This window comes from Callithrix jacchus, chromosome 11 (genome assembly GCF_049354715.1).
Source record: "Callithrix jacchus isolate 240 chromosome 11, calJac240_pri, whole genome shotgun sequence".
Taxonomy (NCBI): domain Eukaryota; kingdom Metazoa; phylum Chordata; class Mammalia; order Primates; family Cebidae; genus Callithrix; species Callithrix jacchus.
This window is the reverse complement of record NC_133512.1, coordinates 27,422,810-27,440,194: the sequence shown is the minus strand read 5'-3', so window position 1 is coordinate 27,440,194 and position 17,385 is coordinate 27,422,810. Positions and strand designations below refer to the sequence as shown.

At 44.3% G+C, this 17,385-nt stretch overlaps 1 protein-coding gene and 1 long non-coding RNA gene across 6 annotated transcripts in view; one reads left to right on the top strand and one right to left on the bottom strand.

The window, feature by feature from the left end:
* Positions 1-17,385, top strand: part of MINDY4 (MINDY lysine 48 deubiquitinase 4) — a 146,093-nt gene that overhangs the window by 55,608 nt on the left and 73,100 nt on the right. For all 5 annotated transcript variants that reach the window (XM_054237120.2, XM_054237121.2, XM_054237122.2 and 2 more), the window contains one exon: positions 15,135-15,193. In XM_054237120.2, the coding sequence (XP_054093095.2) occupies positions 15,135-15,193 (59 nt within the window). The remainder of the gene's footprint in view (positions 1-15,134; positions 15,194-17,385) is intronic.
* Positions 1-17,385, bottom strand: part of LOC118143636 (uncharacterized) — a 41,051-nt gene that overhangs the window by 16,232 nt on the left and 7,434 nt on the right. The window contains exons 2-3 of the long non-coding RNA XR_004727889.3: positions 16,923-17,019; positions 14,583-14,710 (exon numbers count right to left, since the gene is read on the bottom strand). This is a non-coding gene — a long non-coding RNA (uncharacterized LOC118143636). The remainder of the gene's footprint in view (positions 1-14,582; positions 14,711-16,922; positions 17,020-17,385) is intronic.

Sequence of the window (17,385 nt, the reverse complement as noted above, 5' to 3'; positions counted from 1 at the left end):
GGTCTCCGCCACGCCCTGCAGCGGAGTCTCTTCGTTGTAGCGTGTTGCCTCAGCAACGGCAGGCTGCGTCAGCAGTGGGCGTGTATCTCAGTAGGGACGGGTTGCCTCGGCAACGGCTGGCTGCGTCAGCAGTGGGCGTGTATCTCAGTTGGGGCGGGTTGCCTCGGCAACGGCTGGCTGCCTCAGCAGTGGGCGTGTATATCAGTTGGGGCAGGTTGCCTCCGTAGTGGTGGACGCCCCTCCCCCACAGAGCGTCTCGGACCGTCTGCCCGGGATAGTTTGAAATCGCGGTTTTGTTCGTCCCACTGGGTATCCCAAACGATCTGTCCCTGCAATCCCCTGGGCTGGGCTACTGTGCAAGTCTCGTTCAGTCTCAAGTCCAGCCCTCTCAAGTCTCAGGTTGCCGGTTCAACAAGGCACCCGGACAAGCGCGCCCTGTGGGGATTGCTGGGTAGGGCCGGCCGCCGCCGCTCCGGCTGCCGGCTTCGCCAGGCAGACCTACTGCCTGGCGTCTCGTGTCTTTTTATACTTGGGAGTTTCCCCGTTCTGTGGGCAACAAAGATCAGTCTGGAAATGCAGCACTGACTCACCGTTTGCGAATTCAACGCAGGCTCCAATCCTGGGTTGTTCTCACAGCGCCATCTTGAGTCCCCTCCGCTCAAGGTTAATATTGTTATGTGTGAATTTGATCCTGCCATTTTGATGCTAGCTGGTTGTTTTGCCTGTTAGTTGATGCAGTTTCTTCATTGTGTCGATGCTCTTTACCATTTGGTATGTTTTTGGAGTAGCTGGTACTGGTTGTTCTTTTCTATGTTTAGTGCTGCTTTCAGGAGCTCTTGTAAAGCAGGCCTGGTGGTGATGAAATCTCTGAGCAATTGCTTGTTTATAAAGGATTTTATTTCTCCTTACCTGGGGTCTTTGTAGTTGGTGACTTTCAGATCGGGTGTCTGAGTGGATGTCCTGTTTGTTGATGATGAAGTTATTTCTTTCTGTTTCTTAGTTTTCCTTCTAACAGTCAGGTCCCTCTGCTGTAGGACTTCTAGAGGTCCACTCCAGGCCCTGCTTGCCTGGGGATTACCTGCAGTGGCTGCAGAACGGTAAGGGTTGCTGCCAGTTTCTTCTTCTGCTGTCTTTGTCCCAGAAGGATACCCACCAGATGTCATCCTGAGCTCTTCTTTATGAGGTGACTCTGGATATACAGGGGTTGGGGAACTGCTTGAGGAGACAGTCTGTCCTTTATAGGAGCTCAGGTGCTGAGCTGTGAGCTCTGTTGTTTTGTTCAGAGCTGCTAGGCAGGTACGTTTAAGTCTGCTGCAGCAGAACTCATAACCACCTTTTTTTCCCAGGTGCTCTGTCCCAGGAATGTGGAACTTTATTTATAAGTTTCTGTCATGCTGCTGCCTTTTTTCAGAGATGCCCTGCCCAGTGAGGAGGTAGCCTAGTCACAGTCTGCCAGCAGAGGTGTTGCTGAACTGCTGTGGGCTCGGCCCAGCTGCTCTGTGAACCTTCTTTCAGTTTTGTTTATAGGGGTATAGTTAGAACTGCCTCGGTAATGGTGGTCTGCCTCTGTAATGGTGGAATGCCTTGGTAGTGGCAGACTGCCTTGGTGGTGGTGGATGCCCTTCCCCCACAGAGGTGGACCATCCTGGGTCCACCTGTGCTTGCTCTGAAACTCTCAATCCAGAGTGTTTCAGATTGCTGGTCTTTGTGGCAGGGCAGGGGGGTGGGGTGGCCCAGCCGAGCCAGATCACCTGGCTCCCTGTTTCAGTCCCCATTTTTTTTTTCAGTTGTACAGGTGACTCTTTCTCCCAGGTGTTCCAGTCGCCAGTTGCAAAGGCTCCCGGATTTGTGTGAGTTTTGTGCGGAGACCTGCTGCGCTGGCTGAATTAGCTGCGCTGGGGGCTCGTGGCGCTTTTCTGCCTGGGAATCTCCTGACCTGGCTCCCTGTTTCAGTCCCCTTTATTTCAGTTGCACAGGGGACTCTGTCTTCCAGGTGTTCCAGTTGCCAGTGGAAAAGGCACCCAGATTTGTGTTGAGTTTTTGTGTGGAGACGCCCTGTACTGGCCGAAACAGCTCCACTGGGGGCTTGTGGTGCTTTTCCGCCCAGGAATCTCCTGGCTGGAGAAAAGCACCCTGTTCAGTGCTCTTTTTTTCAGCTGGACAGATGACTCTGTCTTCCAAGTCTTCCAGTTGCCAGTTGAAAAGATGGCTGGATATGTGTGTTTTTGTGTGGAGATCTGCTGTGCCAGATGAAAAGGCAATGCTGGGGGTTTGTGGTGCTTTTCCGCCCAGGAATCTCCTCTTCTGTGGGCAGTAAAAATTCATTTGGAAATGCGGTTATCACTCACCCTCTGTGTTTTCGCTGGGGACTATGATCCAGAGCTATTCCAATTCGGCCATCTTGGATCTTGTCTCCATTTAAGGTGGTTTTATCCAGTTCTGTGAAGAAGGTTGGTGGTAGCTTGATGGGGATAGCATTGAATCTGTAAATTATTTTGGGCAGGATGGTATGGCCATTTTCACGATATTGATTCTTACTAATCATGAGCATGGGATATTTTTCCATCTGTTTATGTCCTCTCTTATTTCCTCGAGCAGTGGTTTGTATTTCTCCTTGAAGAGGTCTTTTACATCCTTTGTTAGTTGTAATCCTAGGTATTTTATTCTCTTTGTAGCAGTTGTGAATGGCAGTTCAACTTGGCTCTCTGTTTGTCTGTTATTGGTGTATAGGAATGCTTGTGATTTCTGTACATTGATTTTTGTATCCTGAGACTGCTGAAGTTGCTTATCAGCTTAAGGAGGTTTTGGGCTGAGATGGTGGGGTCTTCTAAATATACGATCATGTCATCTGCAAATAGAGACCATTTGACTTCCTCTTTTCCTAATTGAATACCCTTTATTTCTTTTTCTTGCCTAATTGCTCTGGCTAGAAATTCCAATACTATATTGAATAGGAATGGTGAGAGAGGGCATCCTTGTGTAGTGCCAGTTTTCAAAGGGAATGTCTGGCGTGTGCTGTGTCCCACGCTGCACAGGGATTCAGAGACCTAAGAGGGAAAGGTGGGGGATAAAAACACAGACACAGACATAGAGAAAACTGTGTCAGGTGGTCTGGGAGGTGAGGATGTCAGTCTCTCTGGCCCTGACCTGTCTCAGTGTACTTTATTCTATTTGTTGACAAAGCACATAGCAGAGGGAGGGTGCAGTTACTTAGAACAGCCTGTGGTTATTATTCTCATACTTGAGTTAATATATTTCAGCCAAAAAGTATCTTGCAGCAAGGTCAGTGAAAGCTTGTTATCTCCCTAGGCCTGTCTGTTCTCCAAGACATGCACATCCTCCTACTATGGTTTCATTTCCCTGAAGTTCAACCAAAGTTCACGGCAGTCTTGCTGCTGATCCCCTAGAGTGGGTGTGCTACTCTGGCTCCCTACAGGAATGCTTCCAGTTTTTGCCCATTCAATATGATATTGGCTATGGCTTTGTCATAAGTAGCTTTTATTATATTGAGATACGTTCCATTGATAACTAGTTTATTGAGGGTTTTTGGCATAAAGGACTGTTGAATTTTGTCAAAGCCCTTCTCTGCATCTATCTCTTTTTGTCTTTGGTTCTGTTTATGTGATGGATTATGTTTATAGATTTGCATATGTTGAACCAGCCTTGCATGCTTGGGATGAAGCCTACTTGATCATGATGGATACACTTTTGGACGTGCTGTTGCATTCAGTTTGCCAGTATTTTTTTTTTTTTTTGAGACGGAGTTTCGCTCTTGTTACCCAGGCTGGAGTGCAATGGCACGATCTCGGCTCACCGCAACTTCCACCTCCTGGGTTCAGGCAATTCTCCTGCCTCAGCCTCCCGAGTAGCTAGGATAACAGGCATGCGCCACCATGCCCAGCTAATTTTTTGTATTTTTAGTAGAGATGGGGTTTCACCATGTTGACTGGGATGGTCTCAATCGCTTGACCTTGTGATCCACCTGTCTTGGCCTCCCAAAGTGCTGGGATTACAGGCTTGAGCCACCGCGCCCGGCTGCCAGTATTTTATTGAAGATTTTTGCTCAATGTTCATCATGGATATTGGCCTGAAGTTTTCTTTTTTAGTTGGGTCTCTGCAAGGTTTTGGTATCAGGATGATGTTGGTCTTATAAAATGAGTGAGGGAGGATTCCCTCTTTTTGTATGGTTTGGAATGATTTCAAAAGGAATGGTACCAGCTCCTCTTTGTACCTCTTGTAGAATTTGGCTGTGAACCTGTTTGGGCCTGGAATTTTTTTGGTTGGTAGGCTATTAATTGCTGCCTCAACTTCAGACCTTGTTATTGGTCTATTCAGGGTTTCAACTTTTTCCTGGTTTAGTCTTGGGATGGTGCAAGTGTCCAGGAGTTTATCCATTTCTTCCAAATTTACTGCTTTATGTGCATAGAGCTGTTTGTAGTATTCTCTGATGGTAGTTTGTATTTCTGTAGAATCGGTGGTGATCTCCCCTTCATCTTTTTTTATTGTATCTATTTGATTCTTCCCTTTTTTCTTTTTTATTAATCTGGCTAGCACTCTATTTTGTTGATCTTTTAAAAAAAACCAGCTACTGGATTTATTGAATTTTTGAATTGTTTTTTGTGTCTCTGTCTCCTTCTGTTCTGCTCTAAATTTAGTTATTTCTTGTCTTCTGCTCACTTCTGAGTTTTTTTGATCTTGCTCCTCTAGCTCTTTCAATTTTGATGATAGGGTGTTGATTTTAGATCTTTCCTCACTTCTTATGGGAGCATTTATTGCTACAGTTTTTTTCTCTAGATACTGCTTTACATGTGTCCCAGAGATTCTAGTATGTCGTGTCTTTGTTTTCATTGGTTTCAAAGAACATTTTTTATTTCTCCTTTCATTTCATTGTTTATCAGTTTGTCATTCAGGAGCAAGTTGTTCAGTTTCCATGTAGTTGTGTGGTTTTGAGTGAGTTTCTTAATCCTGAGTTCTAACTTGATTGCACTGTGGTCTGAGAAACTGTTTGTTATGATTTCCGTTATTTTGCATTTGCTGAGGAGTGATTTACTTCCAATTATGTGGTCAATTTTAGAGTAAGTGCAATGTGGTGCTGAGAAGAATGTATATTCTGTGGATTTGGGGTGAAAAGTTCTGTAGAGGTCTGTTAGGTCCACTTGGTCTTCTGCATTCAAGTCCTGGATATCCTTGTTGCTTTTCTGTCTCGTTGATCTGTCTAATAGTGACAGTGGAGTGTTAAAGTCTCCCAGTCTCTCAGTATTATTGTGCAGGAGTCTAAGTCTCTTTGTAGGTCATTAAGAACTTGCTTTATGTATCTGAATGCTCTTGTATTGGGTGCGTATAATTTAGGATAGTTAGCTCTTCCTGCTGCATTGATCCCTTTACCATTATGTAATGCCCTTCTTTGTCTCTTTTGATCTTTGTTGGTTTAACGTCCATTTTATCAGAGACTAGGATTGCTACTCCTGCTTTTTGTTTGCTCGCCATTTGCTTGGTAGATCTTCCATCCCTTTATTTTGAGTCTGTGTGTGTCTTTGCATGTGAGATGGGTCTCCTGAATACAGCACACTGATGGGTCTTGACTCTTTATCCAATTTGCCAGGCTGTGTCTTTTGATTGGGACATTTAAGCCATTTATATTTAGCCTTAATATTGTTATGTTTGAAGTTGATCCTTCCATTTTGTTACTGGTTGGTTGTTTTGCCCATTAGTTGATGCAGTTTCTTCATTGTGTCATTGGTCTTTACCATTTGGTATGTTTTTGCAGTGGCCGGTACTGGTTGTTCCTTTCCATGTTTAGCGCTTCCTTCAGGAGCTCTTGTAAGGCAGGTTTTGTGGTGACAAAATCACTCATCAATTGCTTGTCCATAAAAGATTTTATTTCTCCTTCGCTTATGAAGCTTAGTTTTGACTGCATATGAAATTCTGGGTTGAAAGTTCTTTTCTTTAAAAATGTTGAATATTGGCCCCCACTCTCTTCTGGCCTGTAGGGTTTCTGCCGAGAATTCCACTGTGAGTCTGATGGGCTTCCCTTTGTGGGTAACCCAACCTTTCTCTCTGGCTGCTCTTAGCATTTTTTCCTTCATTTCAACCCTGGTGAATCTGATGATTATGTACCTTGGGGTTGCTTTTCTTTTTTTGGGGGGAGGAAGGGAGGAAGGCAGGAAGGGAGCGAAGGAGGAAGGCAGGAAGGAAGGGATGAAGGAAGGAAGGAAGGGAGGAAACGGGAGGGAGGGAGGGAAGGGAAGGAAGGAAATCAAGCAATGAGAGAGACATTGCTGACCTGGATCTAGAGGTTTACAAGTTGATTTCTTTTTGATTTTATTTTTATTTTTTATTTTTTCTTTTTTTTTGAGAGAAGGAAAGAAAAAAATGAGTAAAGGAGAGGGAGAAAAAGGAAGAGAAAGAGGGAGGGTGAACAGAAATATTGCTTTATTCTGAAAAAATGGGTATTAATAATGGCCAATCAATGTTTCATTTAAACCTATGAGTAGGTGTGATGTGGTATTGACGAGAATGTATTTTGTGTATTTGAAGTGGAGAGCTCTATAAATATTTATTAAGTTTACTTGTTCTGGATCTGAGTTCGAGTCCTTGATATCCTTATTAATTTTCTGTCTCATTGAATCTAAGTCTCTATGTATCTGGGTGTTAGGATCGTTAGCTCTTGTTGTTGCATTGATCCTTTTACCACTATATCTTTGTTGCTTTAAAATCTATTTTATCCGATAGGAGAATTGCACCTCCTGCTTTTTATTTATTAATTAATTTATTTTTGCTCTCCACTTGGTTGGTAAATCTTTCTCCATCCCTTTGATTTGAGTCTTTGTGTATCCTTGCATGTGAAACAGGTCTGGATGTAACATGCCGTTGAGTTTTGGCTGTGTCTTTTGATTGGGGGATTTAGTCGATTTAAATTTAGGGTTACTGCCATTTGATGTTAATGGCTGTTTTATCCATTCGTTGATGTAAATTCTTCTTTATGTTGGTGCTCTTTACTTTTTGACATATTTTTAGAAAGGCTAATACTGGTTGTTTCTTTCTGTGTGTAATGCTTCTTTCAGAAGCTCTTGTAAAGCAGGCCTGGTGGTAATAAAATCTCTGAGTACTTGCTTATTTGTAAAAGATTTTATTTTTCCTTCAGTTGTGAAGCTTAGTTTGGCTGGATATGAAATTCTGGGCTGAAGGTTCTGTTCTTTGAGGATGTTGAATATTGGCCCCCACTCTCTTCTGGCTTGTAGAGTTTCTGCTGAGAGATCTGCTGTAAGTCTGATAGGCTTGCCTTTGTGGGTAACCTGACCTTTCTCTCTGGCTGCCCTTAGTATTTTCTCCTTCTTTTCAACCTTGGTGAATCTAACGATTATGTCCCTTGGGGTTGCTCTTCTAGAGGAATATCTTTGTGGTGTTCTCTGTATTACCTGGGGTTGAATATTGACCTGCTTTGCTAGTTTAGGAAAATTTTCCTGAATAATATCCTGAAGGGTATTTTCCAGCTTGGATTCATTCTCTCCATCACATTCAGGTACACCTATCAAACGTAAATTTGGTCTTTTCACAGAGTCTCACATTTCTTGGAGACTTTGCTCATTCCTTTTTATCTTTTGTTCTCTAATCTTGTCTTCTCGTTTTATTTCATTAAGTTGGACTTTGACCTCTGATATCCTTTCTTCTGCTTGAACAATTCGAGTGTTTAAACCTGTACATACTTCTCTGAGTTCCTGTATTGTATTCTTCAGTTCCATTAATTCACTTATATTCCTGTCTAAGTTGTCTATTCTCAATAGGATTTCATCAAACCTTTTTTCAAAGTTTTTAGTTTCTTTACGTTGGGCTACAACATGTTCTTTTAACTCACAGAAGTTTCTTATTATCCATTCCTTGAAGCATGATTCTGTTATTGGGATGCACTCGTTCTCCATCAAGCCTTGTTCCATTGTTGATGTAGAACTGTGATCATCTTTAGAGGGAGAGGCGTTCTGATTTTGAGTATTCTCAGCCTTTTTACGCTGGTTTCTTCCCATCCTTGTAAATTTATCCTCCTGTCATCTTTGAAATTACCAACTTTCAGATTAGGTCTCTTGAGTGGATGTCCAAGTTGTTAGTTCCCAGGGCCAGAACAGCGGTGTTAAGACTGATGGTGCTTTTCTGCCCAAGATTCTCCTGTCTGGCTTCCTTCTTGTGTTTAAAATAGGCAACTCTGCCTTCCCGGGGCTCCAAACCTTGGTCAGAAGGGGAACCAGTCTCGTTTACTCTGCGCTGAGAGCTGCCGTGCCGAGGTGCCATCACAGCCGCTGTGCCGGCCTCAGGAGTCGTGCTGGGGGCCCGTGTGGGTCCTCCAATCCTCGGTCCGAAGGGAAGCCAGCCCTGTGTGCTCTGCTCCTAGAGCTGCCGCGCCGAGGTGCTGGCGAAACCACTGCGCCGGCCACAAGAGTCATGCTGGCGAGCCGTGTGACTCCTCCACTGGGGATCTTCTGCTCCATGAGCGACCTGAATTTGTCTGAAAGTTGGGTTTGCTCTTCTTAAGGAGTGTCTTTGTGGTATTCTCTGTATTTCCTGGATTTGGACGTTGGTCTGCCTTGCTAGGTTGGGTAAGTTCTCTTGGATAATATCCTGAAGAGTGTTTTCCAGTTTGAATTCATTCTCCCCGTCACATTCAGGTACACTGATGAAGCATAGATTAGGTCTTTTCACATAATCCCATATTTCTTGGAGGCTTTATTTCTTTTCACTCTTTTTTCTCTAATCTTGCCTTCTCATTTTGTTTCATTGAGTTGGTCTTCAGACTCTGATATCCTTTCTTCTGCTTGATCGATTCAGCTATTAAAACTTGTGTATGCCTCATGAAATTCTCGTGCTGTGTTTTTCAGCTTCATCAAGTCATTTATGTTCTTCTTTAAGCTGGTTATTCTAGTTAGCATTTTGTCTAACCTTTTTTCAGCATTCTTGGTTTCTTTGCATTGGGTTAGAACATGTTCTTTTAGCTCAGAGAGGTTTGTTATTACCCGCCTATTGAAGCCTGCTTCTGTCAATTCGTCAAACTGATTCTCCATCCTGTTTTGCTCCCTTGCTGGTGAGGAGCTGTGGTCCCTTGGTGGAGAGGCATTCTGATCTTTGATAATTCCATCCTTTTTGTGCTGGTTCTTCCCCTCTTTGTGAATTTATCTACCTTTGGTCTTTGCAGTTGGTGATTTCGGATGGGATCTCTGAGGGGACGTCCTTTCTTTTTACATCAAAGCTATTTCTCCTGTATGAGGCATTTTTTTTTGTTATGCAGTTGTCAGGAAGCCGCTTGATGAGGCAGTCTGTCACTTGTCTGCCTGCAGCCCGGCTGCTGTGTAGTCTTCCTCTGGGTTTTGTTTACACAGGTGAGGTTAGACCCGCCTACCCAGTGGCGGGCATCCTTCCTCCTGCCGAGCTTGATCATCCTGGGTCCAGGTCAAACTGATGTGCTAGCTGCAAAACTCTATAGATAGAGAGGGCGTCAGTTTGCTGGACTTTGTGGGGTGGGACCTGCCAAGCTGTATCACCTGTTACCTTGCTTTCAACTCTCCCTCTTTCTGGGGGATCAGTAGTTCCATCCTGCAAGTGTTCTCGGTGTTAGTCAAAACTTCTGCCCCTGCCTGTGGCGACAACTGGCGGCACTGGGCGGGCTGGAGCTGTCGCTCGGATCTGTGTTGACAACTTGTACTTTTCAGCCCAGCAGTATTCTCCTGTACTGAGGGTTGCAGAGGCTGTGGGGGAAGTGCAGTTTCTGGACGAGAGTGCTGAGATGGTAAGGCCCCCGATCCTCCGGGCCACTTGCACTTCCTGGGTGGGGCAGTGCCCTGCCCTGCTTTGGTTTGCCCTCTTTGGGCTATTCCAACTGTCCAACCAGACCCATGAAATGAACCTGGTACCTCGTTTGGGAATGTGTAGATAGCTCACCTTCCGGTTCTCTCTCACTGGGAACTGCTCTCTGGAGTTGTTCCTATTCAGCTATCTTGGCAGAAATCCTGTGCCCATCATTTCAGTGACTGCATTTACTCTTTAAAACTGCCCATTCTTTATTCATCATGTCTAGCTCTTTTCTTACGATTTCCATTCCTGTTTTTAAAAAGTTTCTCTAATCTTTCTAACTTACAGTGTCTGTCAAATTTTTTGCTCTACCTTGAGTTTTTGGGAGGCCTATTTGGTGTGCCTGTTGGCTTTTACTCATGGTACATCATTTCTCGTGTGTTAAAGAGTTTTTTATGTTGAGCATATTTTAGTAGGATTTAAAAAACAAATAAAAAACCGAAAAAGCCTCTTTCTTCCAGCAATTCTTGTGTGAGCTGGTTTGTGGAAGTGCTGTGCCACATAAATTTTACATTATTTTGGTTAGGTGTTCTGGGGCTTCACTGACTTGGGGGAAATTTATGTTAATTTCTTGTATTCTAGATTCTTGTGCCTTAAGAATGGGATCAATTTGAACTCTATTGACACTGGGTTCTGATATTTCATCAAATCTATAGCAAATGTCTTAGTCTGTTTTTTATGGCATATAACAGAATACCTGAAACTGGATAGTTTATAAGGAAACAAAATTTATGTCCTAAAGTTCTGGAGGTTAGAAAGTCTGAGATTGGGAGGTCACATCTAGTGGGGGCTTTCTTCCTGGTGGGGGCTCTCTGCAGAGTGTTGAGGTAACTCAAGGCATCAATGATGGGGAGGCTGAGTATGCTAATTCAGGTCTGTCCTCTTGGTAGAAAGCCACCAATCCCACTTCCATAACAACTCATTAATTTATTAACCCATTAATCCATTCATGAGGGCAAAGCATTTATGACTCAATAATGTCTTGAATGCCCCACCTCTCAATACTGCCACACTGGGGACTAAATTTCAACATGCATTTTAGAGGGGTCAGATATTCGAACCATAGAAGTGATCAGTATCTTTATTTTCACGAGATGCCTTTCTTTTAGAACCCATAACCCTAATTTAGTCAAGAATCTAATAACAAACACAGAGGAATGATCATCTCCTCAGTTTTTATTTTAATTTTTGTTATTTGTTTATTTTTTAGAGGTAGCATCTTACATGATCATAGCTCACTGTAGCCTTAAACTCTTGGGCTCCAGTGATCCTCCCACCTTATCCACCTGAGTAGCTGGGACTACAGGTGCATGACACCACACTCAACTAATTTTTCTATTTTTTTTAGAGAGAAGTTCTTAATATGTTGCCCAGGCTGGCCTCAAGGGATCCTCCCACCTCTGCCTCTGAGAATGCTGGGATTATAGGTGTGAGCCACCACACCTGGCTTCTTTGTTTTTATGTGAGAATGGCTCTTTCCACCAAGCCAAGGATTCAGTTATTCAGAGATTGAGTTCTGGTCCCATGGACCCCAGAACACCAGCAGTGACCTGGCTCGTGCCTCTCCCTAGGGGGTGCCTGGAAGGAGCTATGGTAGGAGGTGGAGGCCTCAGCAGAAGGTTGACTGGAGTTCCGTCACCTGGCCCCCATGGATTTATTAGTTGCATGCTTTGACACATGTCTCTGGGTTATTTGCACAATCACACTTTGAAAAAGTGTTTTGAATCCCTTGATTTATCTTTTTGTCGTTGTTCAGAATAGTTTTCACTCAAAGGCAAGAACATGCTTTTAAACTGACCTTTTAAACTTTGTAAGGCTTATGCCACAAAGAGACACATGAAAGGAACAATAAGCACATTCTCTACATGGAAGCATAATTGAAGTCTCCTCTGGTGATGAGATCTATGGGAACCCGGCACAAAGCATCTGAGCTGGGCTCTTGTAGCTGATAGATGGCCCTCTGGGTAGAAGTCTCATGACCGGAGAGAGAGGCCAAGCTGTACCCTACTCGGTGGGAACATTATTTCCACCATCTGAGCGGGCTCATGGCTACCCGCCTACCCTCAGGAGCCAAGGGAACCACTTGGGAGAGTTGGACCTTGTCCTTTGGTCTGCAGGAAGCCATGGAAGTTTCTGAGCAGGGGAAGGATGTGGAAAATAGAGGCAAGAGCAAAGTAGAGCATTTGAAGCCAGTGACCTGGGTTTGAATTCTGACTCTGGCACTTCTAAGTCGTGTGACCTTATGTAAGCCACCTAGCTTCTGTGAAAATCATACGGCATTGAGCACCTATTTATCAAGCACTGGGGTACATGCTGGACATCTGGGATCCAGAGACCAAGAGAATCCTGCAGTCCTTTCTACTTCCTTGCTTATAACTCTTACCATGTGTATTAGTTTGCCATTGCTGCCATAACAAATGACCACAAACTAAGTAGCTTAAAACAATATGAATTTATTATCTCATAGTTCTGGAGGGCTGAAGTTCCACTGGACTAAAGTCAAGGTGTTGGCAGGGCTGGTTGTTTCTTGAGGATCCAGAGGAGAATTTGTTTCCTTGCCTTTTTCACCTTCTAGTGCCCACCTAGATTCCTTGGCTTGTAGCTCCTTCCTGACTGCAAAGCACATCACTCCCATTTCTGCTTCCATTTTCTTATTGCCTTCTCCTCTTCTGTGTCAGATCTCCTTTTCTCTCTTTATTATAAGGATCCTCATAATTAAATTTGTCCCATTTGGGTAATTTGTCCCATTTGTCTCTTTATGATAAGGATCCCTGTAATTACATTTGTCCCATTTGAGATAATTTCCTCATCTAAAGATCCTTCACTTAATCTCATTTGCAGAATCCCTTTTGCCATGTAATGTGACATTCACAAGGATGTTCCAGGGATTAGGATGTGGATGTAATTGAGGGTCTTTATTCAGCTTACTACACCATGTGACATTGCATTTAATGTCTGTTCATTTTACATATAATATGTTTCCTCTGGGCAGTGAGATAGGCCTGCCAGATAGCCCCTCATGTGTGCTGGGTGAGTGAGTGAATAAATGAGTGAATGTAATCTTTGGAGTTGAGAAGAAGCTGATATTCTGCTTGGGCTTCAAAGGATTAGTATGAGTTTTCTAGAGTATTCTAGATGGAACGAGCAGCTTATGAAAAGATATAGAGGCATGAGCTGAGACGTTCAGCATGGAGGAAATGCAGGTGGAGTGTGATGGCCCAGAGTGAGATAAGACTGGGCAGTAGGTCATGGAGAGCCTTGCAGGATACCTCATAGGCTGGATTTTGTTTTTGCAAGGAAGCAGTAAATGTAGTTATTGCCATTGTCTTTGAAGTTACTGCCTGGGTTTAAATTCCTGTGCTGCCACTCACTTGCTGTGTAACCCTAGGAAAATTACTCAACTTCTTTGAGACTTAGTGAAATAGTGCTTCATAAAGCTTTTCTGGGAAGCAGATGACTTTTGAGGATTGTAAAGCACTTAGCACAGTGTGTGGAACAGTCAAAGGAGCCTTTAGGAATGTATTGGCATTCCTGCTGTTATTTTAATAAATGTGATTATTGTTATTATTGTTGGTGATGATGGGGACTCTGAAGAATTTCAGCCAGGCTTCAGTGCCGTGGTCAGATTTGATTTCTGGGAAGATAACTTTGACAGCTATGTGAAAATGGTGGGGGCCAAGGGTGGGTGACACTGAGTCAGAAAACCAGTTAGGAGCCTATTAAAATAATCTAGGTGAGAGATGAAGAGGCAGAGAGCAGAGGTGGAGGTTCAAGAGAGATGTTATTGGATGCTGGATGTTGGAGAGATGTCTTTGTGGCCTTGAAATTGTTCAAGGGGGATTTTAGAGGCTTAGTACCAATGCTGTGGTCCTTGATTTTCAGAAAGGGACACTGAGGCACAGCAAGGGGAGGATGCCTTGCCTTTGCCTCCAGATGAAACAGTGACAAATGGGATAGGCAGGGTAGAACTCAGGTCCTTAGCCCTTTGTTGCAGAGCAGGCGGAGGTGGGAGAAGTGCGGCTGGAAGAGGCTTCTGATGAAAGTGCATCATCAGAAGAAGTGAGGCTTTTTCATGGGTGGAGGGGTGCTAATACAACCTCAGTGTCAGTTTCCCCTTCCACATCCCTCTAATCACCCATCTGTGCCTTAACTCCTCTTTCCAGCTCATTCTTTCACCAGTCCCCACAAGAATGCCTGTAGAATCCTGGTAGTGTTGGGCAGAGAGATTTTGTGGTTTTTAATTAAGGCAAATGACCTTACTGAGTTGAGGATGGCACGTGGAGGACACCTGGAGGATGAGGACTACCTGGGAGTGAGGGAGAGGGAGTTCTGTGTTCTAGCGCCACTGAAAGAAACCTGGAGTCCGAAGAAGTGTGTGCTCAGGGATTTGGTACTGTGCGTCCTCTGAGGTTTTCCATTCACGCAGGAAACCGATTCAATAGTGTGCACCAGGCAAGATTACGATTGTTACTTCAATCATATCTTACCCTGCAAGGGGTTGTTGGAGGAAAATATATTTCAATGCCATGCTCAAAAGAGCTGTCATTTTTTTACATAGTAAATGGGTTTTCAGAGAGTGATGTAATATTGTTATTTTTAACACATTCTGTTTGGAAATGATTTCACTTTAGTTCAAATCGATGCATGCTGGAGAACAGAAAAATCTAAAGGGAGCTTTAGAAAATGTTCCCTAAAAGCATTCACCCTTAAAAGGTGGACCCTTTTAGGAAAGCTCTGTGTGCACATACCTGAATTTACAAATCAGAATCACAGGGCAATGTCTTCAGTAAGAAGAAGATACCGGAGGCTTCCTTTAAACACCTTGGTGCATTTCAGAGGTTTCTTATAAATGGCTGCTGATGGCTTTATCAGAAGGCTAGGAGAGAGGAAACAAACAAAAAACATGGAGATGTGATGAACAAATTCTGGGCAATGATGACAAGAATTCAATTTGTTTGTGTGTGTGTTTCCCAGAAGTATTGCAGTGAAATTGGGGAGACAGCCTACGTGCAATGCTTGGCAAGTGCCAACCTTCAGAGCTGACCATCCATATATTGGCTGGTGTAGTATGAGTCTCTTCATGAGAACACAGAATTGACAGGCATCATGGGGACCATTTTGTCCCATCCCATGTGGAACCTGTGGCTGAGAGAGGGGAATTATTCAAGGCTCACAGAGGCAAGGCCAAGAATAGAGAGACCTTTCTCCTGAATGCCTGTTTATTGCTCTTAACCGTCTTCTCTGCTGTTTGCATTTCTCTGTCAGTCTCCTCTGGTACATTGATATTTTCTTTTTTCCAGGAAAAATCAGTTGCTGACGTCTGACAAGGTGGATGGTGAGCTGGGTGCCCTGCAGCTCGGTAGGTGCAGCGGGTGCCTCTGTGCTGTGCCCATCAGAGCCCAAGGGGTCCTTGTTGGCTCTGTCTGGGAGATGGATGGTGGGGAGCCCCTTTCCTGCCACCTGACCTCAGCAAGTAGGGCCGGTCCAATGAGTAGAGCAGACTACTCTCACTACTCTCTCACTGATTGATATCTTCTACTGCTTGCCCTTCTCTCCTGGAGAAATCCTTGTAAGACCAGTCATTTTTGGATCCACACTGTGGGGCCAGAGAAGCTCTTTCTGCATTTGGCATTTTTTTTTTTGGCGGGGGGAGGGATTCAGAACTTACTAAAGTCTCCAGAAGACAGTTCCCATTCAAAATATCAGTATAGCTCTGTCTGGGAAGGCCCATACTTGTTAAAAGTTTGTCAATGTATTATGGAGGCATAAGACACAAACAGTGAAGGCATTAAGTGTACACCTTAAGTGCTCTGGTCTGTGTCTTCACTTCTGTGTACATCTGTGTAACTGCTCCCTGAGATCAAGATAGAGCACGTTTCCTTCCACTCTTTGGTTTTGAAGTAAGCTTTTTTTTCTCTCTCTCTTTCTGTAATTCCCTGCTCTCCAAAGATGGATGTGTTTGCAGGGGTTTGCAGAAGGAGCTAGAGATTGAGGATGTTGAGACCAAGCGCTGGCCGTGAGAGGATGAGGCTTGAGTGCTGCCAACATTTGCTCCTCTTCTGGAGCCAACAATTTACCTGTTGCACCGTTTGGGCAGACAAGAACTGCTCACATGCTTTTCTTCTCCCCTTTGAGCCCTCCCTTTTAAATTGAAGGAAGAAAGCAGTGCCTCTATTTAGAAGTCCCTTGTGTGAGACATGTAGTCTGACAGTTTGCTTTGATGAAGTTGAAAGAAAGGGGCAGGCCTCTGAGCAGTGGTGGTGGAGGTGGGGGTTTGTTTACTCTGTTTGATTCATCCCAGAGGTAGCAGATCCTCAGAGCTCCCTAGAGGGGGCAGATTTCTGTGCAAGGCTGTGCAGAGTACAGCACGGAGGCAGGAAGTGCTGGCATCCATACCCTTTTTGTGCACCTCTACACTTTAACATTTTGCAGTGAAAACTGCTTGTGTTTGGACACAAGCAAAGCAGTTCCTGACCATCAGAACCCAGAGAGCTTCTACTGGAAGGAAGGCTATTAGCAATTCTCAGAAGCAGCTGTTTGAAGTGTGTGTGTGCATGCTTTCTGGAGGAGGCTGACCCCTCTTTGCTAATGGCTCAGCTAATGATTTAGGAAAGGAGAAGGTGAGGGATGGGAGACCATGGAACCCAGTCACAGACAGAGTTCATGAATGAGAGGAAAGGAAAGAGAAGTCTTGTGGGAGTCAGGGCTTGGGGGTTGAGCGGTGCAGAAACAAAAATCAAACTTGGTTAGAGGAATAGTGCTCCTTCTCCACCCCAGTTTGTTTTACTTTGGTTTGATTCAGTAAGCTCTTGTCAGCAATTACCTGCCAGGGCATATGCAAGGCTCTGTAGAAGGCAGACCAAGGTGAATAAAAGGTGGCTTTGCCTTTTCAGAGGGTGGAGTGGGTAGAACAAAGGAAGAGAGGTATTTTCCCGTAGCAACACATGAAGCAGATGCCCAGCAGTGCGTAACTGCTTTAATAAGCCAAGTTTTGTGATGAGTTCCTGTAGTAGTCCGTTCTCATGCTGCTAGTAAAGACATATCAGAGACTGAGTACTTTATAAATGAAAGAGGTTTAATTGACTCACAGTTCAGCATGGCTGGAGAGGCCTCAGGAAACACAGTTATGGCAGAAGGGGAAGCAAACATGTCCATCTTCACATGGCAGCAGGAAGGAGAAGTGCCCTGCAAAAGTGGGAAAAGCCCCTTATAAAACCATCAGATTTTTTGAGAACTCATTGTTACTAGAATAACAAGAGGGTAACCACCCCATGATTCAATTACCTCCCATCAGGTCCCTCCCACAACACATGGGAATGATGGGAACTACAGTTAAAGATGAGATTTGGGTGGGGACACAGCCAAACCATATCCGTCTGGAAGTTTCTATATCTTGTAGGTATTTAGGCTGGACTCTGAAGGATGGGAAAGGTCTTGCCAAATAGAGATGTGGAAGGAGTCGCATGGGCAAAAACCTGGTGTATGTGTGAGGAAGACTGGCTGGAGGTAACAGTCCTGTGGGGGAGGACATGGGGGTCAGTGTGATGATGC